This window comes from Oculina patagonica, chromosome 14 (assembly GCF_052425735.1).
Source record: "Oculina patagonica isolate OP01 chromosome 14, crgOcupat, whole genome shotgun sequence".
NCBI lineage: Eukaryota > Metazoa > Cnidaria > Anthozoa > Scleractinia > Oculinidae > Oculina > Oculina patagonica.
The window spans coordinates 11,350,933-11,374,304 of record NC_135771.1 but is presented as its reverse complement, the minus strand read 5'-3'; the positions used below and the strand labels follow the sequence as shown (position 1 = coordinate 11,374,304).

The window sequence follows — 23,372 nt, the reverse complement described above, 5'->3', positions numbered from 1 at the left end:
TTTAGCCAAAACAGCTTAAATTGTGTGACAGCCCTGTTAAAATTACGTGACATAAGTCTGGCTTATTGCGTGACATGACCAAGCTGAAATTGCATGTCAAAGCCTGTAACATCTCATGCCATCGGAGAATTGATTGCGCCCGCGGTGATCAGCGTCTTCGTTGCTTAGCGCCATGGCGTATACATATGACGTCTTGCTGACGTAACAAGTGCCCGTGCTAGAAAACTCACTGGGTGCTTCACCGAAGATTTGCAAAGTGGCACCCGCTACCCTCAACTTCACTCAAACCCTCTCTGGCTGTAAATGCTGACAAAAACAGAAACGTTTTCTGTAACTTATTCGTACTAATTTTCGCGAGAACTTATTTTTGCAATTTCAAAAAAATCGCGAAATTTAATACGCGCGAAAAAAAAAACATTGCGCGCTACCCTTGAAAATATCTTTCCGCCTTGTTTTTTACTAGCACCCTTCCTCTGAATACTGTTTCCTTCAGCTTATAAATCGGCCAAAACATCTTACGTACAGTCACCAAAATTTCCTTTTGCAGGTTCCTTGTAATTACATTGAGCCAGACCTTTGAGAATTTCCATTTGTTCCTTAGTCTTTCACGACTGATCAAGAAAACACTGAGAAAATCGCGAAATTTAATACACTTTTGCTTTAACTTTTCTTACAATCGCGAAAACTAATATTCGCGAAATTCGGCTCCCGAATTTTCGCGAAATTAAGAAGAATAAGGCAACAGCTACTTACCTGGGTCGAAGGAATCCACGTGGTTTCGCGAGAAAATGTTTCGCAGAGTGGATGCGACGTGTTCCTTGGGTAGTACATAACCAAGCTGCAGATTACTTGCCCACCACTGGCCAAGCAAACAATCCACGAATGTTGCTGTAAAAATGGATAGGAATATTAATCCTCTAACAGATTGTGATACATTTCCTTTACGGTTGGTTGTGAAAATTTGGTGTTACAGTCAAGACCACCTCTCTGAAATGATAATACTGTTTATTTTTATTTTTATTTTTATTGGGACTGAGAAAATGTTTTCCGATCATTGCTGGAGAAAAATCTGCTGACTTACAGCAGAGTCGTGCACACAAATCTCATCGCACTTTGCCATTACACCAGTGTTTTGAATTGGTGCAAATCGAAATAGAAAGCCTATAAGTTCTGTTTTCTAAGTACAGTGTCTTTCAACGATGTTAACATAACTTTGAGGCCATCTGGTCCATAATCTTCAAAAATGTGTTTGTTGTTTTTGAATTCGGTGAATTCGACGTAAATAAATTTTCTCAAGCAAAGCGTGAAGCTCAGTCGGCTTGCAGTTTCGATTTCGTCGCCATTTTCCTTCTTAGGAAACCAGTCATTCCAAAACGAGAATGAAAAAACCAGTGCTTTTCAGTGCTATGGTATTTACAGCTGTCTTCACTGTGCTCAAAACGCCAACCATTTTTTTCACTCGCATCTCGAAGCAGCTCCAAACTTCGCGCCATTCAAATCGCGTGGAAGCGTTTGATTGGCTCCCTGATTGGCTCCCTCAGGATGCCGCGTTTGTTTCTTTTTTTTTTGCACTGAATTTTGTCATTTCTGCACTGAATTTCGTCATTTCTGCATCGAATTTCCTAAAAACTGCATTTCTCTAAGCCAATCAGATTCGAGAAATTTTTTGATGTATATTATCATCAACGAAATGACTTTTTAGAACAATAAAACATGCAAAATTTACCATCAGCGAGTTCAGCTACAGGGTGATCTGGATCAACTACCTACAGGAACAAGACAAAGTACAAGAAAGAGATGTAGACATTATTGCGCTAAGGCATATTAAACCATTTCATGCAAGATTTTTAAGTTAACAATTGTGATCGGAGAGTCACGCATTTGTTTTGTACTAAGTTGCATCATAAGCTGTTCATACACAACAAAAAATACTTCACTCTACACTTGACTTATACCTTCAAAGGAGAAACGTAAGCTGACAAAATTTACAAAACTCAAAAACAAAGAAAGCTACTTTCTGTCATCACTGTATCACTGTATAAAAAGCATTTCATCGGCCTTGCACCAGGCTCCATGATAAGCAATCTCGCCCTGGTAATGAGGTTGAAAGCTTACGTCATATTAAACTTCTGAACAAAAGGCCCTTTTTATACCAGAAGGTCCCTTTTGAAACTGGAACTCACCTGTGTGTACCACTTTCCATTCGTGTAACAGGCCTTGTCGAGGTTGGCACTTCCCAGTTCAAACCGATCGGCGTACTCAGAAGCAAGGTCCTAAAAACAAAGAGGAGTCGATTTGGAAAGCATAAAAAGTTTTGTTTGTTAGTATAACTTAAAGGAGAAGTTCACTCCAGAATGGCCATTTATGAAGTTTACATAAAGATATGTTATTCACCAACATTTCAGCCTCCAAAGTGCGCTATAACCCTACGAAATCTTTCCCAAAACTCGACAACTGAACGCCGCCATCTTGGAGCTGGTAATGTATGCGTGACGTCAAAGAGCTCAGCCTGAAGTTTGGCAAGAAAATTTAAATACTCGAAACTCCTTGTTTCTTTGTAGTGGCTTTTGTTTGTCAAAATGTCTGTTCATTTTGCTCAAACAGAGCTCCAAGAAATACAAAAAACAAGAAGTTTTAACTATTAAAATTTTCCCGCCAAACTTCAGGCTGAGCTCTTTGACGTCACGCATACATTACCAGCTCCAAGATGGCGGCGTTCAGTTGTCGAGTTTTGAAAAAAGTAGGGTTAAAGCGAACGTTGGAGGCTGAAATTTGGCGAATAACATATCTTTGTATAAACTTTTTATTGGCGTAAAGAAAATAAATGGCCATTCTGGAGTGAACTTCTCCTTCAAGAGAAAAACAGCACCCACAAACAGACCTAGACAAAATAACGCTGTGATACCTTTTCGCCCTTAAGCTTCGCCATCTCCTCTGCAGCTCTGCAACACGATGCAAAGAAGCGTGAATGAGTTCTGGCACAATTACACCTGAAAGCTAAGTACACCGGTCCGGCTAAGGAGCCCGGGGAGAACGCGCTCGTGTTTTCAAGTTTTTTTTTTCTCGGCACGCTCTGTTCGCCTATTGATACCCCAATAGGGAGCCTGTTCACAGCCTGCATTTATGCCGAACACCGTGGACTTGATTTTTTCTGACCAAAACTGTATAAACTTTTCCGCCGATCATCTGTATGGCTATAAAGCCGGTCCAGATCAAACGAGCACGACAGTCGCCTAGAGTTAAATTGTACGGTTTTCTTCAACTTTTAGCGACTACCATTACCCCGGGTCAAACTGAAACTAGAAAAATTTATCAACAACTCACTGACAACTATAAAACAGATGAGCAGGTTAAAAAGGTCGATGAGATTCGACGAGAATCGACAAAAGTCCCCGAGGATTGACGAGAGTCGACGAGAATCGCCGAGAGTTGACGAAAGTGGCCGAAAGACACCGAAAGCGCATGAAAGTGTCAAGCCAAACGGGGGCACAGGAATTTTAGACTAAGCAAGAACGACAGTCTAAACTCTTGTCAATTTTCGTTTTGTTTGGCTTGAGCTTAAGAGATGCGTCCATTTACCTGAGAGCACAGTGATAAAGAGTGCACGTAAAAGTGGTCACGCCATAGAAAGTGGTGTCATAGGTGTTGGGCTGCGGTCCATGAATTAAACCTGAAAAAATAATAAGTTGAATTTTTCTATCGACTACAACCAAACCTCTGCTAATACGCACTACCCTGTCCAATTAAATCAATTTATTTGAAATACAAAAAAATTGTGATGTACGGAATTTAAAACAGTTACCTGACAATAATTCTGCGACCCTGTTCCGGCATTAATTGCCTTGGTTCACTATCATAAGGAATGGCCAAACGGAGACGCAAGTAGACGCGAGTTTTTAAACTTGCGTGCACTTGCGTTCATATTTGCGATGACTTGCGCTTACTTTGGTCGAGATCAAATTTGCACGCAAGTCAACGCAAGTTTTTCACAGTTTGGCCAACCAACTCAAGTCAACGCTAGTCTTACAGTTTACATAAAGTACTGAATTGCAGCGCACACACTACCATTGAAATAGCTAGAAATAGTTGAAATAGTCCGTTTGGCCAACCAACGCAAGTCTGTACCCAAGTTCAACTTGCGGCCACTTGCGTTACCTTTGGCCAGGGCTTTACGAGGAGAGTATGGGGGTTATTAAAAAATTGAAGTTCTTGGTTCTGGGATGGGGAGAGGGGAGCTGATTGAAGAGGGGAGCTGATTGGAGAGGGGAGCTGATTGGAGAGGGGAGCTGATTGGAGAGGGGAGCTGATTGGAGAGGGGAGCTGATTGGAGAGGGGAGCTGATTGGAGAGGGGAGCTGATTGGAGAGGGGAGCTGATTGGAGAGGGGAGCTGATTGGAGAGGGGAGCTGATTGGAGAGGGGAGCTGATTGGAGAGGGGAGCTTTAAAGAAAGGAGCTGGAAATTTAATAGAGCTTTTATTAAGACATTTTAAACATTATTTTACCATCTCCTTTGTCCAATTCTGTCATCCATCGAGCCATGATTTTCTTCACGGCTGGCCACACGCCGTCAAACCAGTCGTTTGAAGCTCCATGAAGAATCTGAGGTGACAAATGCAAAATGAGCGCTGTTGTATTGCTCTGTTCTGTCACAAAGTACTTTTGACGCTACAAGCACACTCAAGAAGCAGAAAAACGCGTTCGTTATTTCGTTAGTACCATGGACGCTTTACAACGGAAAAAATAGCACGCATTTGTATAAGGTATTTGTGCAACTGTTATTGATTGTTTTAAAAACTATGGAATTTATACAACAATTATTTTATTATTTTAACATATACCTCTATGTAATACGTTCGCAAAAATACGACCTGACTCGTAAAAATAAACTTTAATATGAACTAAAAGATCGTTAAATAAGGTGTACGTATTTACCTCCCTGTAGGTTTTTAACACAGTTCCTATCTCGCCATCCACACATATAGTAGTAGAGGCCGGGCTAACATCGGTGTAGTTTGGCCAAAAGGTCCACCCACGTCGCAGTTCAAGAGGCACAGTAGTACGACTGAAAAGAAAAAAAAAACGTTTTGGCATATACCATAAAAGTCGCCTAAACTGAGAAGTCAAACAAATCGCCATCAGCCTACAAGAACTACAGCCAGTGAGACAGTGTGGTTTTACCTGAGCTTGGCACTGGTTACATATTTTCCCGCGCTTGGCACTGGTTACATATTTTCCCGCGCTTGGCACTGGTTACATGTTTTCCCGCGCTTGGCACCGGTTACATGTTTTCCCGCGCTTGACATGGGTACTTGTTTTCCTGAGCTTTGTACCGGTCGCATGCTTTCCCGCGCTTGACACTGGTTACACAATTTTCCCGCGTTTGGCACTGGTTACATGTTTTAACTCGACTGGTAGCGTTCGGTATTTTCCCGCGCTCGGCACCGGTTGCATGTTTTCACATGAAATGTGGTGACTTTGGTTTTGGTTTTACAAGCCTGAAGAAAGCTGAAGACTAACAGTACCTTGGTATGATGCCATTAGGAGATATCTGTTCTTTCATGTCAACCACCCTCATGGTCCTTTCCAAATCTGGAAAACATCTGTTGATAAACAACATGATAATTATAATGATACATGAATAACAGATCGAATCACTTCCCTTTGCTTTCTTCCACCAAACTGGAGGTAAAAACCTGGCCGTAAAGTTCCGCTTTTAAGCCCTGGGCTTATACGTTCATAAGGAAAGCGGGTGTGTTGGGAGGGGCTTAGAGTAAAAACGTTTTGAGATGAGCTACAGTACAGCAGCGTTGATTAAAATACGTTTTTCATTAACTGGTTTTCAATAAAGCTTTAAAGCATCATAATAAATCAAATTCATTTTAGTGTTTGAAACAGAATTGGGAGAGGGGGCTTATAATCGGATATAGGTTTTGTCTACAGGCAGATGGGCCTATAACCGGGAGGGAGGCACAATAGCATGAAGTAAGATAATCACTGAGCCACATTTAGCAGTAAACGAAAACAACGTACTAAATGAAATAACATATAACATCAAACATTAAGTCATGACTTACTTTGCGATCGCCATTTCGTAGTTGAAGACATGGGTACAATTAAGAGGGCAACAACCTAATAAACAAGAGTTGAATACAGTCAACTCTCTCTTAACGGACACCTTAGACTTTCTCAAAGTACTTCGACGCGCGGTCGTCGCTTTGTGACGCTTTTCGGCTCGCTTCGCTCGCCAATAGAGGGCGACTTGGTGCAAGTCTACGGACACCTCTATAAGACGGACACCTTCATACGACGGACACCTCGTGTTGGTCCCGTCCCTGCCGTTTTTTTTTTTTTTTCTGTAACTAAACTTTCTATAAGACGGACACCTCTCTAAGACGGACAGTTGGAGGTAGTCCCAAAGGCGTCATGTTCACCGACTTTATAAAATATTTTATGTACCCTGCTGGCAAGTCTGAAGTAAGCAGTCTGCGACTATCATTTGATACATACTAGTTATGCAACGCTTTCGAGTGGTATACTTAACAATTATTCTGCGAACCGCGGATATCGCCTGTCTTGCCGACGAGGCCGTGGCCGAGTTGGCTAAAATCGACGATTTCCGCAAGATGAGCAGGATAATTGTTTTATTATTCACATTGCCCAAAACTTTTTGCAGAAAGAAAACTATAATATCACCGCTTACTCGGACGAATTCGCAACCTACTATTCGCAGATATCTGTTATGTCGGATGACGTCGTTCTTTTGCCATTTGGGCGCGCCGCAGTGTTGAATAAAATATGGAATATCCCACAAGTCACTTGTATTTTCTCGGTATACACACGAGCCTTTAGGCGAGTGTGTATGCCAAGAAAATACAAGTGACAAGTGGGGTATTCCATAGTATACCACGAGAAAGTGTTGTGTAACTATTTTATACCATGCCATAGAAAATACGCTTACTAAATTTCGTCTAGAATACAGACGCAGCGCACTATGGGAAGGTTGGGTTGAATACCGTCGAATATACAACGGCTTTCCTGTATTCTGATTGGCTGTATTTTCTATGGCATGGTATAAAGGCTAATATTTCATCCCCTACTTACTATGGTTCACACCATGGTCAAATAAGTACAAAATTAATTACTGAGTACACGGTCTTTAAAAATGAACTCACCTCCAACTTTGTTACAACCTGTCAACAACAACAAAAACAACACGTTATTAAAACCTTTCATATCAGTTTTCCTCTACAGATTGTCAAACCTTACTTTTAATGGTAACTGTGAGAATTTGGTTATTAGATACATCAAGATAACAATAATTATTGTCCTCAAAAATAGACGATGAATGTGCATTGTATCTTCTTTTACATGGTTAAAATGCCATACATTTTACTGGTGTTAATACTTAAGACGGATTCCGCTGAAAGTTCGAGCAATGAGTGCAAAAATTAAGTACCAAAAATCTACTCATAGCACGGCAACATTTTGTACACTATTTAAAAGATCTTATCGAAATTCATTTGTCTTAGTGACCCCGTAATTAAATTCGAAATCATTCTAGAGAAAATTAAAGTCAAACCTCGTAAAAATGTTTAAAACGCGCGCCATTTTGTTTTGAAATGGCGTGAAACGTCCGTTTTAACTGAAATATTGTCAATTTCAAATCCATTTTTCTCTCGCGGGGTCAGCTTGAGTGCTAAAGTTTTGGCAGGATTGTGTTAGCTGTACTTAAACTGTTACCATGCTAAGAGGTCTTTTTGGTAACTATATTTTTGTTTATCCACGGTATTATGAAGCGTGTTAGGCCTCTAGCAAGTAATGCTATTGGAACCGAGCATTTCACAGTATACAGCACTATGCGCAAAGACCAGACCTGCTCGAATGTTGGGCGGAAACCATTTTAATTTTCCACACTTTTTTCAGGTACGTTAATACTAGTCAAACAGTTTTCATAATTTTCCACATTTCCAAACTTTGTACGAATTCTGAATTCATGCAGGAATAGCACAGGTAGTAAAGCATTTGTCTGGTACCAAGATGGCACAGTAATTGACGATTTACAGCAGGAGCAATTGACAATTAACTGTATTTCCTTCTTGCCTTCACGAATGTGCACTGTGTTTTCTTTAACAGAGTTGAAATTCCATACATTTTACTGGTGTTAATACTTCATTTTCCACACTTTTTTCAGGTAAGTTAATACTAGTCAAACAATTAAATAATTTCCCACATTTCCAAACTTTGTACGAACACTGAATTCACGTATAGCTGCGCATGTAGTAGTATTCGTCTGCTACCAAGAAGTCGCAGTGGCAAGTATACAGTCTGTGATACATAAAGTTTTACAAGCCTTTTCATAAAAGTAAATTTTAAAAACACTTAGTCATACCTTCAAACCCGTAAAGATTACCATCACCCATCCACATGCATGTGGGAGATCTAAGGAAGCAAAATTCCACTCAAGTAAGAGCAAAGATAAAATCTTGAAAGTTCATAACTTAAACGCCGATTAACTCGACTGTTTTGTTAACTCAAACTTATAGGCTGATGAATGTAGATAGTATCTATGGTTTGACGTTGTTTTTGCGAACGTATTTTCTTTTAGCCAATCAGGAACAAGATCAAACCTAATGCACCTGTTTCGCTGACACCGATTATGCTTGGCACTGGTAACATGTTTTCCCATGTTTGGCATGGGTTGCATGAATTCCCGTGCTTGTTTCTGGTGGGCATGTGTTCCCACGCTAGGCAATGGTTACATGTTTTCCCGCGTTTGGCACGGGTTGCATGATTTCCCGCGCTTGGTACTGGTGGGCATGTTTTCCTGCGGTTGGCACTGGTAACGTGTTTTCCCGCATTTGGCACGGGTTGCATGATTTCCCGCGCTTGGTACTGACGGGCATGTTTTCCCGCGCTTGGCAATGGTTACATGTTTTCCCGCGCTTGGCACTGGTTATTTAATTACATGTTTTCCTGCGCTTGGCACTGGTTACATGTTTTTCCTGCGCTTGGCAATGGTTACATGTTTACCCGCACTTGGCAATGGTTACATGTTTACCCGCACTTGGCAATGGTTACATGTTTACCCGCACTTGGCAATGGTTCCCCCTTTATCCGCGCCTGGCACTGGTTATTTATTTTCCCGCGTTTGCCACTATTTACATGTTTTCCCACGCCTGTCACGGGTTGCACATTTTTGTTTCTGAGTTTTACAGTATTATTGTAATTAGTTATATTAGTAACCAAGTAATGTTAATATTAACGCACCTTATAACTGACACCCGTCCAGCTGCGCTATCAATCATTTGCCATGGCAATTTAGAATCGAACATGGCATCTCTAAAAGCCCTAGTTTTCACTGTAAGAGTATCCATGTTTGTGACAGTGTAGTTAAGAACCTGAAACGCGAGAGAGTGGCGTGTGTGATCCATCAGACATCAAACTAAGCTAAAGTTGCACAAGGGCCAACTTGCTTACACTACTGGAGCTTATCTGTAGCATTAACCAACTAGGAGTATTTCTACTTCCCCCTGAATGGGGATATGGGAGGCGCGGTGGCCTTGTGGTTAGTGCGCTGGACTCCAGATCAAGCGGTCTGGGTTTGTTTGAGCCTGGCCGCAGCCAGTGTGTTGTGTTCTTGGGCAAGACACTTTGCTCTCATAGTGCCTCTCTCCACTCAGGGGTATAAATGGGTACTGGCAAATCTAATGCTGGGGGGTAACATTGCAATGGATTAGCATCCCATCCAGGGGGGAGTAGAAATACTCCTACTCGCTTTATGCTACAGAAACCGGGATAAGCTCTGGCCTGTATGGGTCACTAGGCTTGACGCAGATGTTACCTACCTACCTGAATGGGATGCGAGTCCAGAATTTGTCAGGTTTCCCTAGCAAATCGCCAGTAACCATTTACATGCTTGGGTGGAAGGAGGCACTATGAGAATAAGGGTCTTGCCCAAGGACAATCCCAACCAGCGCTCAAACACTGGTTAATTCTTCTAGAGGACTTCCAATGTGCTTACCACTAGATTTTCGCACTTTATTTCTCTATGAAAATCTTCCTCTTGATGCACATGTCATATATTATTAATAATTATTACAACTGTTTGGGACTCACAACTGAAGGGATTAATATCAACATGACATTTTGAGTTGTGCTTGTCCTATTTTGCAGATAGATACATGTAAGAGTAAAGGTGCTGACATACAAGGAAATGGGTCACAGCACAATAAGACGTGTCGCTGTGACAATCTCCCTGCTACTTACATGTAACTATTGGTAATTGGTTAATGCTTTAGTAGGACGTTTGGAGAGCATGAAAGAAGCGTAAGATCTGCTTCAGTTCTTGAGTAGATCTATGTAGATCTATCTATGTTTGTATGTATTTTTTGTATCTATGAAGATCTAAACCTGCTCCAAAAACTTGTACAAGAGAAAAAATTTTGGCGAAGGGATTTGCTCAAGATATCAGCATGCACTATTGGATTACGGTGCACGCTTACATGAAAGTATACTAAATTTGATTGCGTGGCTGTCATAAATATCCCTTGTATTAACACCTTGAAGTTTCAGTACAAGTTGAGACAGTATTTTTGTGTTTTGCTGCAGCCCCTCCGTGCGTGTGCCTGCCGGCCTCTCACCCGCCCCCGCCCCCCCCCCCCCCCCCCCGCCCCTGGGCTCGTGGTGGCGGGGGGGGGGGGGGTTCGCTCGGGGTCGCGGGCGCGTGCGTTCTTGGGTGCGGGGGTGGTGGGGTGCACTGTCTTGTTTTTGGTCTGGTCATGCTTTTGGGGCTCCTTGTGCTTTCCATCTCGGTCCAGTGGTGCCACTGTATTGGTCAGGTGTGGTCGTTTTTGGTCTGCTTGTTGTGCTGTCTTGTTATTGTAGTAGGAGTGTGATTGTCATTTGCCGTGGTGGGGATTTGTCACTGTCTTCCATGTTCCTGCTTCTCGCGCTGGACCATTGGGGCCCTATTTTTTGGATAAGCTCTCACCTCCTTAATGTCCTTCCAGAACTTGCTGTACTGGTTTCCAATATAAAACTTGGTGTTAGGATCATTTATGCCAAAGGATGCCTGGCTCCAGTTCACATATCTGTCAAACAAAAGGCACCTTTTACATCAAGCATGGGTAAGTCATTTACATTGGATACCATGTCACAAAAATAATACAGTGTTTGAGATTGAAATTATATAAAGGTTCGCTAAATGCATGTACATGCACATGTATGGAAGTGCCTCTCCAAAGATTATGGTTTTCGAAATGTCTTTAAACTGGCATAGGAATCAATTTGTCTTTAGGGCTCAAGACTAAGTAACTGTAGCCAACTAGCCACCGGCTAGTAGAAATGCAGTTTTTGCTAGTAGCTTCTGGGTTTTCACTAGCAAAAATGGCTCATTGAAATTTCGGGAATTTGATTATTGGAAGAAAGCCATACATCGAAACACCCTGCGAGCAGAGCCCTTTCTTTTCCACTGATATACTTGAGAAGAAAGGGCTCTGCAAGAATCGTGTCATATCTTTGTTGAGCTTGCGCGAGGTTTACGCGATGCTTGCGCGTTAAGCTTGCTTGGGCTTGCGCGAGGACAACTTAATCTTGGCATGCACGCGCGGAATGGCGTGACGGATCGCACACGACAGCGTGAACAAAGTGTTTGTTTTACAAGTTTTTTTCAACAAAGAGCGTCTGAATTCCTTTAGTAAAAAAACGTCAAGCACCGCTTGAGGTCGTATTAGTGACTTTATGGTAGAGATGTGCGATTTTAATGGTGAAATTTCTTCTTGGTTTGCGGAAAAAACGAGATCTTAAATGATCCACAAGCTGCACGCGCGCACAAACGGTAGGTGATGGCGAAAGCAATCGTCAGCTCTAGTGCTTTCCAGAGCGTACTGTGGGCTCCGTCTTGACCATCAGTTTTTCCAAAAAATTAATGCCTGTGCAGCAAAAACCAGTTTAATCCGGGCTGACCAGCCCAAACTTTGGGGCTGCGGTGACTTCAAAGAAATGACACGAGTCATGCAGAGCCTCTTTCTACTTCCTAAATCTCAACCGCAGGGAAGTTAAAAGAGGCTCTGCACGCAGGGTGACATCGAAATCGACTCTTAGAGAACAGAACTCACAAGTACACTGTTGTCACCTATGAAATATCAAAGGCAGTGCACAAGTTGAAATTACCAAAAAGTAACTTAAAATTAACACTAAAGATAAAGATAACAGAACCAGTGAAGCCGGTAACGTAAAGTGCCTCTGCCAAAAACCTCAGTAAGCTTGAGAATTTTGGATAGTAGAAAATTGGTTTTGGTTAGTGAAATCAAAGCTGTCACTAGCCAATAGGCTAGCTTGCAAAAACGTTAGTCTTGAGCCCTGTTAATTTCGCCAGAAATAGGGTATGAATTTTTGAATAAAGCACGACCTACATGTACAACTCCATACACATGTTTATTATTTACATCTTTCTTGATGAACATAACAAGAACTGCAAGCAGTTTATAACCGTGCGGTTAATGTTTGACCACCTCTTTCAGTGCTTTGGCTTAAAGACACGGCGCCACACAGTAAAAAATCTTTAGAAAAGCAGTCACTTGAGAAACACACAAGTCGTGTTTGTGTGAGTCATGGAGTGTGCGTAACATGAGTCATCTCTTGCTTTAAACAACATGCCTGGCCGGATAAATTCCTACACAAGCAAATATTTATTTTGTTCCGAATGTTCAATAAAATAAAACCAAACCAGTTCATGAATGACATTAAACAGAAGTCCATTTCACGCCAAAATAAAGAATAGACTAAGGCCATCCCGTTGTATTTCTCCGTTGAGCGTCGTTCGACGAGCTTTTGGAAGTATAAATAGAGCATACCTGACTGCACAGGTAATTCCCCTGGCGCCTGCCCTGGCGCGATGACGTGTATTCCGTGCCTTGGCACATTCTTGCTGAGCTTGCAATTTACGTTTCGATTCCCAAAATAATCTCAAAACAAATATTGGAATATCCAGAAAACAAGTTGTTGTTTTGCAATATTCAACACGTTTCCGGTAAATTGTACGACTTGTACTTGCTCCGAGCCAAACGCCTGAATAACACAAAAATTAATATTTCACACAGTCAAACAGAGCGCAGAGTATTCGTAAATACCGTATTTATTCGATTAAGCGCCCTGGGCGCTTATTCAATTTTTAGACCTTGAGAGTGGGCGCTTATTCAAGGTGGGCACTTATTCAAGGCTGGGCGCTTATTAAATTTTTGCGATTTTCAACAAAAAGTAAGTTTATTTTTGTAACAAAACAATAAATAATAACAAAACGTGAAGATGTACCAAAGCAGAATTTTAACTGTTCATTGAAGGTTTCTGCAAAATGCTAAGAAAACTCGGTCATGGGGGCAGTCTTCTTAGTAGTACTTAGTCAATTTCAATAATCAATACTCCTCTTGTGCACTTAGGTTTTTTTGTGGGGTTGGTGGTGGGCGCTTATTCGAGGCTGGGCGCTTATTATCTTTTTCTACATTCAGGGTGGGCGCTTATTCGAGGTGGGCGCTTATTTGAGGTTGGGCGCTTAATCGAATAAATACGGTATTTTAAAAATAGGTGAATAATTAGCTACAGGCAGCGATCGCGTTTCATGGGTCTGACGTAGTGGTAGTTTTAAATAGCTTGGACATGTCCAAGCGGTCTTTGGTTTTCGCTATGTGATTCTTCAGTCCTCTCTCTGGTAAAACACTCGAATGTCATGACACACAAATATACATTTCACTCTAAATAGAGAGCACAACCCTCCAAGTTAAGACCATTTTAGTCACCATGGCGACTAAAATTTTGGAGCTGGCGACTAAATTTGAACCAAGGTTGCCAGCCTGGCGACTAAAATTGAGAGGAATGATTGAAAGCATCAGCTTAATTTGGTGACTAAAATTTTTCACTGGCGACCAAAACTTGAGTAGTTGGTGGCCAAATGGCCACTAAGGAAAAAAGTAAACTTGGAGGGTTGGAGCAGAGTGTTCATGTTAAACGAGTGATCGCCAGTAACTTGATTAAATCTTGGGTGACCATGACTAAGGAGCCGGCTGGGCCGCGTGGGTCTGGAACGATTTACCGACAAAACAAAAACGACAACGACAACGACAAAATGCCGGCAAAATTATGAACCGGCTGCGCACGGTTAATTATACAATGTACAATACATACCGATGTGGAAAATGCCATGCCAACAAAAACGTGAAAGTCTAAACAAACAAACAAAAATCAATCAATCTTAAGATCTAGATATGCAAAAGTTTGTAGCCAATAAACCAATCCTATTGATCAACAACATAACTGTAGAGTTGTCTTTCATTTTCTAACATCAGAGAAGCTTATAAATACTTCTTTTTCAGGCACTGATTAGTATTTGTCTTACTGAATCTTCACGCAAAAAAAAAGATTTCTTAACAGTGCTTCTGGATGATCACTGCTGTTAAAAGGGGCTACATCACGGGGATTCAGCAGATTTTTGGTTTCAACTGCTCTAAAATTAGTGGTAGGCAACTTAGCCCAGGCCTAGGGAAAACACTGTTTTTTGAAGATGTGCAGAAACCATTTGAAAAATTAAGCTTTTAATTTTGATATGATCCATTTCCATCCGAGCCATCCGCAGTCAAAGACGCTTGTTTACAGTTTTGCTGCTCTAATAATATAGCAATTTTTAATTGAAATGTACTATTATTTTTAAGTTTACTAATGACACAAATAAAAGTTTTTCTGTTCGAAAATTTAGTAAAATCTGTGACATTGCCTCTTTAAAGATAATAAGTTAACATTTTAAACAATTTACCTGTGAGGTGTTGGGCTGAACTTCTCTTTCACAACAAACAGCTCCATTCCAGGTTTTTCCTTTCTGTGAAAGATTAAAATACCTAATTACATGATGTAACTCAAACTCTGAAGGGAAACGAAAAACAGTTCAAGTTAAATTGCATTCTTATGATAAGATCTTTTCTTTGCACTAATTAAAATCTAGTTGCTGTAGTGTTAGTTTACACAACAAGATCAGAAGAGCTTATGCATGGGATATATATTTCAATGGGCATCCACGGCAAGTTGGAAGACCCAAATTTGATTAAGGGAAACGAAATTTAGTTCAAGTTAGCGGGAAAAGTGGGGTCAAATCCAAGGGTAATGGGACTCACTTCCAGTTAGCAGGGGAGTTTGAGTTATCACAGTTTTAAGTTACGGAGGTTCTACTGTATAACCAATCTACAGCTAAGTACTTACTGGGGAGGGGCCAGATTTTCCTTGGCCAGGCAGACCAGTTGTTGTGAAATATTTCCACATCTCTTTAACATCATCAAACTGGAGCATGGTCGACAATTTGTCACCTGGGTTAGTCAAGACTGTTGAAAAACATCATTGCATGGCTTAGACATACTTTAAGTTATCACATTTAAGCAAGTATTGATTTTGTGTTTTATTAGCTGACTATTGAGAAAATAATTCTACATGATCTCATTAGTTATTGCTAATTCATTTGTATGAATAAGAAATTATAGTAATTGGACTGAGTGGAGTACAATTGAACTGGGGGTTCAGAGACAGCGAAGAAGGGAAGTGTTAATTAATTAATTAATTTTAATTTTCTTCTAATTAACCTTGTATAAAAAATAAACTAGGTTAAAAACAAATTAAACCTTGGTAAAAAAAAATGACCTTTAGCTAATTTTGACCTATAGCATATAATAATTATTTATCTCCACTGAAATCTTGTGCAGGACTCGTGACTTCAACATTAGCAAGCTGGCCACCTGACTTTCTTACCAGAGATTGAAACATGCCCATTTCCAGAACTCTTCTCTTCTAATGATGGATTGCTCATGTCAATACCATGCAAATCACTAAAAAACAAAAAAACAAACAACAAATGAACACCACCTCATAACAAACAAGAACTTCGTAGAAGTTATAACTGTACTGCAAAGATTTTACCACATTTTTGGTCATAAAAATTCATAATTAACTGGTAATAGCTCTAAAAACATTATGCGATTTAGGACTGGAATTGCTCAATTGCCACACGAGTCACATAATGCGAGGTTTACATCATCCACAGGTAACTTAAGCTTGCAGGATGGTTATTTCCCTACCAATGATGTAATCCTTACAAGTTAGGAAGTAAGTTCTGGAAAGTAGAATGTTCGCAAAAACTTTGGTAAGTCAATGATTCAGTCGCCCTTAGCTTAAAAAATAAACAAGAAATGATGCATGATTCAAAGTCTGGCTAACAAGTTGGCCAAGTTGGAGTATGGGCTTCATCACCGACATGACGAAACCATGAACACGGCAAGAACTGTGTACGCTGTTAATCAAGATAACTAGTAATAGTTCTCACTATAAAGCTGCCCCCGCCTTTTTAAAATTTGTTTTTTGTCGCCTTTAATTATTAATGCCGATGGACTGCACAATTAGGCTTCATTTTTACTGTGTCATGCGGAATTTCTTGTTGTGTGACACCGTTGCGTCCTAAAAATATTCACAAGTTCAAGTCGAATTATATTACCTAGCGCACGGAAATAACACCTAGCGGAAATAACACATAACACATTATTCGTGATGACATCACACAAGCTTATTCCCGGGCTTATAACATTCAAAATAAACTTACAATAATTTCCAGGCCAAAAAGCCTAAAAAATTCCACGAGTAACAAAATATGGCACATTCAAAGATTCGAGAAAACAACCCACTCTTTGGATCAAATAATCTGACAGTTTGTTAGCGAAACGAATTACGTTGTACCTTGTACTACATGACAAAGTTCACGCGTTTGTTTATTACTCGTTGTAACTTGTAAGATGTATACGATACAACAAACCTCCGAAAGCAAACCTTACAAATGTTACGCTTGGAACATAGGTAGCCGGCACGTAGCCAAGAACACGAAACCAATTGCTCGAAATCTTTCGACGTATTACTAACATTTGCTTCAAATATCACTTAACACAACCAAAGCAGAGAAACCGCTCGAACAAATCTGTGAACACGCCTAGGCCAAAACCGGAAAACAAAACGCTGCTAGCAGATGGCGAAGCTCGAAACGTGAAGGTGACTAAACGCGACCTTGTGGTTGCAAGTACCCGACACCACCGTGCGCGCTTGCAAAAATATTACCCGTCACGACCGTGCGCGCCTAGTTTCATCAAATCGAGAATGCTTCGCCCACTACAGACACATTTCTTACTTTTTCAACAAATATTCATTGTCCTTGTATGTATACACCCGGGGACTCCTAGTGTGCCTCCTCGGGTTTTGGCCTCTGGGCCAAAACCCTGCGGGGGCAATAATGAGGCTGCTTTGATTTAATATGGAATTTAAAACCAACCTGGTTTGCAGAAAAGAATTCAGATTTCCTCCATATCCGTCGTATTCAACTGCAAAATTAATATGGGCAGTATAATATTTATTAGTTTGAATACACAATGTTCAGTAAGAACTTGATGAATCAGCAACTCAATGAGGAAAACAAATACATATGAGTATGTATTCAGTCGGGGGAATAAGTGGCGGGTTTGGCACATCTTCGTTAAAGCACTAGTTCAGAAAAATTTCCAAATTATTTTGTTTAATCAAAAACTGGCACAAGCGCTCACGAGGACTCTGAAAGCAATCAAATATACAAATACATCATCTTGTCTTAGCAACTTCTGGGACAAAAACCGCGGCTTCAGTCACTTCTTAGAGAAGTGATGTTGCCATCAGCTGACACTTGTTCCTCCTCTTGTTTAGCATTTTTTATCATCATCAACAGTCTCCCTAGCCGATGTCAGCTCCTCTTACAAATTATAGGTTGAGTAATAGATTGAAAAAAAAAAAAACAGCGGCGCACTGATCGAACACATGAATGCCACTTTCTGAAATCTTCTTACTCAAAGGACCATTTCAAATTCATTTACACAAGTTTAACTGACCTTCTGAAGAAATTGGCGTCATTCCATCCCAACCAGCTATGTTCTGAAGTGTTCCCAATAGTGAAACCTTACATATCAAACAAAGACAGCAAAATTACTATCGAATAGACACACTACTGTATGGGTGGCACGGTGGCCTAATTCCTAATATCTGGTCTGGGTTTGAGCATCAGCTGTCATAAAGCATGAGCCTTTTCCAAAAAAAGCTGAAAGAAAAATCTTCCAAAGCGTTTTAAAAAATCGTTTCCGTTCCAGTTCGAAGGTCTGCACTGTGAATGTATAATTTATAAGCTTGAGCTTGCGTTTTGTTTTATGCGATTGTCTGGGTCATTAGTGCAGCATAAAGCAACCCAAAAATTAATTTTATAACTATAAGCCACTGTCTAATGCCAGTTTAATGAGCTATGAGATGTTTTGACTTTGTTTACCTTTGCAACATCACTTGATGAATTTGTGACAGTGTAGTTAAACATGATCACTGGTATGCCACTGTTTTTTGAGTCCAGTGGGATACAGGGGTTGAATGCCTCCAAGTGAACTTTGACAGGCACCTCGTCACTTAAGACGTCAACTGAAAAACAAACATTATGACTTTACACTACTGCATCATAATGTTAATGATAGAGTTGTGCTGTAGCCGAGCCTGGGTGTCACAGGCAAATTACTTTTGCATTTGGGCAACTTGTATAACTTTGCTATCATTAAAGCTTTTAAGAGGTGGGCACCCAAGATTTATTACAGATGAGCCTTCGGACACCCTGCAATAATTCCACCACCTTCATTGGATTTTCAGGTAGTGATAAATTTCCGGGAAACTGCCCCTTTAACAAGTCTTGCTTACTCAGCAAGTTACAAATTTGCTGCAGAAAATGGTGTGATGTGTATAGATCTACTTCCTTTTAATTTTTTTTTATACTTTTATTCCTTAAAGGGGAAAAGTCACATGATTGTAAAAGATGAGAAAGAAGTGAAACAAGTTATTTTACTGAAATGAAGATAAAAAACGGTGAAGGAATATTTAAATAACACATCAAAAAAATGCAAAAGAAGGTACGGATCGCCAAACATCACGAAGATCGTAACGGATTGCGATATAGGTTTTTGAAATGTATGGTCAGGTAGAACCTGTCTGCGTGTAACTTTTTAATTAAAACGCTCGGGAGACACATTTGGCTCAAAGGAAGAAACGGTTTTGTCATTTAGAATCATAGAGTTAATTTCTTTGCAAACATTTGGTTTCATAGCTGCGAATGTTTGGCAAAACTTAATAACATAAAATCACCTTCGCCGTGAAACAGTGCCTTTAAGTTATTGTATTTTTCTTTTTTCTTTTTCACAAACCTTCTGCAATGGGGTATTTTGCAGTAACTTCCAATGTCTTGACACCTGGGAGCTCACTGAGCAACTGTATGGATCCATCAGGTACGACTTGAAAATAAAGTTAAGTTCATTTTAAAAGAGATAAAAGCAAAGAGTGCCAAGACTACTTGTGGTAAGCGGTTGGTCTGGAGATGCATGTACAGTAGTTTGCTGTCAGTACTGTTCACATGGCAAAATTCTGGTTACCGTATTTTCTCAATTAAACACCGGGTACCGAATAAACGCCGGGTCTCCAAGGTGGAGTTGAAAATAGGCCCCTAAGGTATTTATTTAAGGTATGATAAGTTGTATCTATATCAGCCAGACACATTTTTGTCAAAAACAGCGAATAAAAACCGTTTCTAAATGAAAACCAGGCTTGAAAAACTGCAGAAGTCAAATAAACGCCGGGTCCACCAGGTCAAGTTTGTAATAAACGCCGGGGGCGTCTAATCGAGAAAATATGGTAAACGCCCTGGGCTTATGCAACTTCGTAATGAGGTTTTGGTTGGGCTTATAAACTAAGGGGCTTATATCCAGGGGGAGTGGGGGGAGGGGAGGTTTATAAGCAGAATAAAAAATGTTTCAAATCAAGTCATGGCAGTGTTGATCGTAATACATTTTCAAGTAAACATTCAGCCCTTAATTCTGTACATAAATCTGGGGGGGGGGGGGGGTTATAACTGGATGTTCTTTTTTATTTCCAGATAGATGGGCGGCCTATAACCTGGGGAGCTTAAAAACCGGGGGTGGGGGGTCTTATAACTGGAATTTAACGGTAGCACTAAAGATGAGGAGTTTCAGCTTTCATTGTGCATGAGCTTTCCTTTAGAGAGTGCCCAGGCCCTCCCCTCAATTTGTAGAAATTGAAGTCATTAGGTAATTTAAATTACACATACTATGGTCTGTGACATATGCCGCTGGTGTAAATCCTTCATTGTCATACCAAGAGCTGGACTGAAGAACAACAGATTTGCTGGTACTTCCTTGGTCCACTCTGAAAAAATGTCAACAAAATTAACTACCGTAATGATTTGATTTAACGCCCGGGCGCTTATTTACTTTGGCACCTTAAGGAATGGCGCTTATTCGGGACAGGACGCTTATTAATTTTAATATTTGGAGAAACAACAAAATGTTTAAAACAAAACTTTGAGAAAATAACTAACAATAACAGAAACTGTAACAGGAAAAAATTGTTGAAAGTTTAGACTAAGTTACTTTTTAAATAATAATTATGGTTTATTTTAGCAGTAAATATATACATGTATGGTACAGTGAATGTTCATGAGTTTATCTATTCGACGTCAATGACTTCAGTGAGGGCAGTTATCCACAATAGGGGCGCTTTTTAGAATAGGGGCGCTTATTAGAATGGGCGCGCTCATTGGAATAGGGGCAGTTATTGACAAAAACACATTCGGAGGGGGGTGCTTATTCGGAAGGGGGCGCCTACTGGAAGGAGGGAACTAAATCGAATCATTACAGTAGTTAAAAAAAAACTAACTAGTAAAAAATTAAATGAAAACAAAAATTAACTGCAACATATACACACCGTATGGCAAAGAAAGAATCTGGAACATGAGCGACATGATTCACTGTGTTTGTGACTTGCCACTGACGCAGACCTCCATCACCAGCCAATGCTATAGAGCCCCCACCTGCGGACGGCAATGTACTTATAATTTAACAGTTTACAAGAAAAAGATCACAATTATAAAGAGGCAGTATAAGGAAAAATCCCCAACCAGTTATTACCTGTAAGGCTCCAAATCCATTATCATGGCTTAATATACAATCTTCGTTCACTGTCCAAAATCCACGCGCACAATTGGTTAAAATAGAGCATGTGATTTTGCTTTACCTGTCGTCAGCAAACTCCGACAGTGCAGTATTGACAATAATGCACAAAAATCGTGCATTATTGGAAATGTCTTCAGCTTCAAGGCTTGTAGAAGTGGAAGAAAAATATATTCTTCAAATTATCAACGATCGCGGCCAGCGCGTGCGTGTATTTGTCAACAAAACACTCACAACAGTCCCTAACCCATAAATAACATGATAACATATCATGGTCATAACATCATAACATGGTCTGGCTTAATGTAAACAAAATACTTTTTAGTTTTAAGTCCACAATGGGTTATTCCAGAAAAAATACACACACCGCCGACAGATGGCAAAAAATTTTGACCCCCCCTCCCGCCCGGATTTCCCAGATCGCTATTGTGACAAAACAGAAAAGTACAACCTGCAGCGGGACCGATCATCTTTTCTTTGCATTTTTTTAGGATGTTGCAAAGCACGGGCACGGGTGGCCTGGGTACCGTAAAAATGTTCCAGGCGTTGCATGCTCGGTCGACCGTGTTTTTTTTTTTCGATCATAAAGTCATCATAAAGTTGTTGTTATCCCACTGTTTCTTCATGAATAAAAGGACCTCTGAAGGTAAACTTAAAGCATGCGAGGTAAAATAAGATTTTTCGATGCAAACTTCTTCTTTTTAGTGGTAAAACATATCAATCGAGTTAAAGTTAAAAGTGACCCCCGAGGAAGAATTTTTAGGTTCAGATCCCTCCTCCTGCCCGGATTTCCCAAGCCATTAACACGCCCCCCCCCCCCCCCTCCGGCTACAATTTCCAGTTTGCCATCCGTCGGGGAGGTGTGTATTTTTTCTGCAATAACCCTATTTGACAAGGATCAGTCACGAAATACAGATAGAATTGACTTTCTGAACATGCCTATTGGTCCAAGCGGCAAAGCAACAGCTCTCAGGGCTTCACCACTGTATTTGTACTGACTCAAAAGTGGGTTGACTCTGAAAACAGAGAAAAATTATTAATAACATTTATTTATTGATTTTATACAAATGTAAACAAATTAATGCTGCTAATTCCAAGAAATGGAGGAGCCTGATCTACAACATTAAGCAATTAAGCTGGTAGTATTGCTAGTCCCCCTGGATAGAGTGCTAGACCATTGCAGGTTTCTCCACAGCATTCTGTCAGGTTGCCCAACAATTTGCCGGTATTCATTTATACTTAGGACAGAGCAGGATAAGAAGGCAAAAGTGGGGTTGGATTGGGCACACCCTCAGGAAAACACCCTTGCAGGGCACACCCTCAGGAAAACTAACTGCAAATTATGTCGCCAAGGAGGGACTGAGATGGAACCCATAGGGGAAGAGGAGCCGAGGCCGTCCCAGAAACAGCTGGAGGAGGACAGTAGATGACGAGGCGAGCAAAGCAGGCTACACCTGGCGGCAGCTTGAAAGGATAGCCCAAAACAGACCACGATGGCAAGCATTTTATTTTATATATTTTTATTTTACAAATTCACCCTGGGGCAGGTGAGTTCACAAAAGAACACTACAAGGTGGACCCACCACCAAACCATCCCTTTAAAAAATCTATATCCCATCCCCAAGAACCCCAATTTAAATAACAATAAAAACAAAAAGATACAAATATTCCAAGGAAAAGAGCTAAAAAGAACAACGTTCCACAGACCTATGCTCCACTGGGAGTGAAAGGGATTGAGCATTTATACTTCTGGGTGAAAAGAGGAACTCTGACAGTGAAGTGCCCGAGAACACAGTACATGGACCAAGGGACAAGAACACTTACCATTTAATTTTATAACCTATTATAATAGGAAAACAATATATTTTGTCAAGACTGATTGCGATTTTTAGTGTGCTTCAGCTTACTTTTTCTCCAAAGGGCCAGTTGCTATGTCTGGGTTAGGTGGGATTGGCCTCAAAAATTCACAACAAGATGGCTTAGACTCTGAACCAGAGCTACAACAACTGGCTGGCGGCTGTGAACAAATCACTTTGCATCAGTTGAAGATCGAGGTTAAACTGTATTTAAATGTGATTTACATGTAAACTAGAGTCAAACAAATTATATGAGCATGGATTCAAATGAAAGCTATTGAGCAGTACATTAATGCAGTACTGTTTACTATGCTGTACAAGGTAGTTCTTATTATAGCTTCTATTTCTGTGGATCTAGTGTGTGACCAATCAAATGAAAGCTACTGATCACTAGTTACCAGTAGTACTTTAATGTGGTACTATTTA

The 23,372-nt window shown here is 40.4% G+C and overlaps 1 protein-coding gene across 1 annotated transcript in view; it reads right to left on the bottom strand.

Moving 5' to 3' along the window:
* LOC144637497 (non-lysosomal glucosylceramidase-like) overlaps window positions 1–23,372 on the bottom strand; it is a 30,353-nt gene that overhangs the window by 4,486 nt on the left and 2,495 nt on the right. Inside the window, exons 4-28 of the mRNA XM_078496558.1 lie at window positions 22,998–23,107; window positions 22,030–22,106; window positions 20,846–20,951; window positions 20,190–20,287; window positions 19,273–19,359; window positions 18,360–18,502; window positions 17,932–17,998; window positions 17,346–17,394; window positions 15,785–15,861; window positions 15,245–15,363; window positions 14,805–14,867; window positions 14,180–14,217; window positions 10,992–11,091; window positions 9,269–9,399; window positions 8,391–8,440; window positions 7,174–7,191; window positions 6,076–6,130; window positions 5,524–5,601; window positions 4,934–5,063; window positions 4,504–4,600; window positions 3,580–3,670; window positions 2,906–2,942; window positions 2,184–2,273; window positions 1,727–1,766; window positions 754–888 (exon numbers count right to left, since the gene is read on the bottom strand). Of these exons, the coding sequence (XP_078352684.1) occupies window positions 754–888; window positions 1,727–1,766; window positions 2,184–2,273; window positions 2,906–2,942; window positions 3,580–3,670; window positions 4,504–4,600; window positions 4,934–5,063; window positions 5,524–5,601; window positions 6,076–6,130; window positions 7,174–7,191; window positions 8,391–8,440; window positions 9,269–9,399; window positions 10,992–11,091; window positions 14,180–14,217; window positions 14,805–14,867; window positions 15,245–15,363; window positions 15,785–15,861; window positions 17,346–17,394; window positions 17,932–17,998; window positions 18,360–18,502; window positions 19,273–19,359; window positions 20,190–20,287; window positions 20,846–20,951; window positions 22,030–22,106; window positions 22,998–23,107 (2,086 nt within the window). The remainder of the gene's footprint in view (window positions 1–753; window positions 889–1,726; window positions 1,767–2,183; window positions 2,274–2,905; window positions 2,943–3,579; window positions 3,671–4,503; window positions 4,601–4,933; window positions 5,064–5,523; window positions 5,602–6,075; window positions 6,131–7,173; window positions 7,192–8,390; window positions 8,441–9,268; window positions 9,400–10,991; window positions 11,092–14,179; window positions 14,218–14,804; window positions 14,868–15,244; window positions 15,364–15,784; window positions 15,862–17,345; window positions 17,395–17,931; window positions 17,999–18,359; window positions 18,503–19,272; window positions 19,360–20,189; window positions 20,288–20,845; window positions 20,952–22,029; window positions 22,107–22,997; window positions 23,108–23,372) is intronic.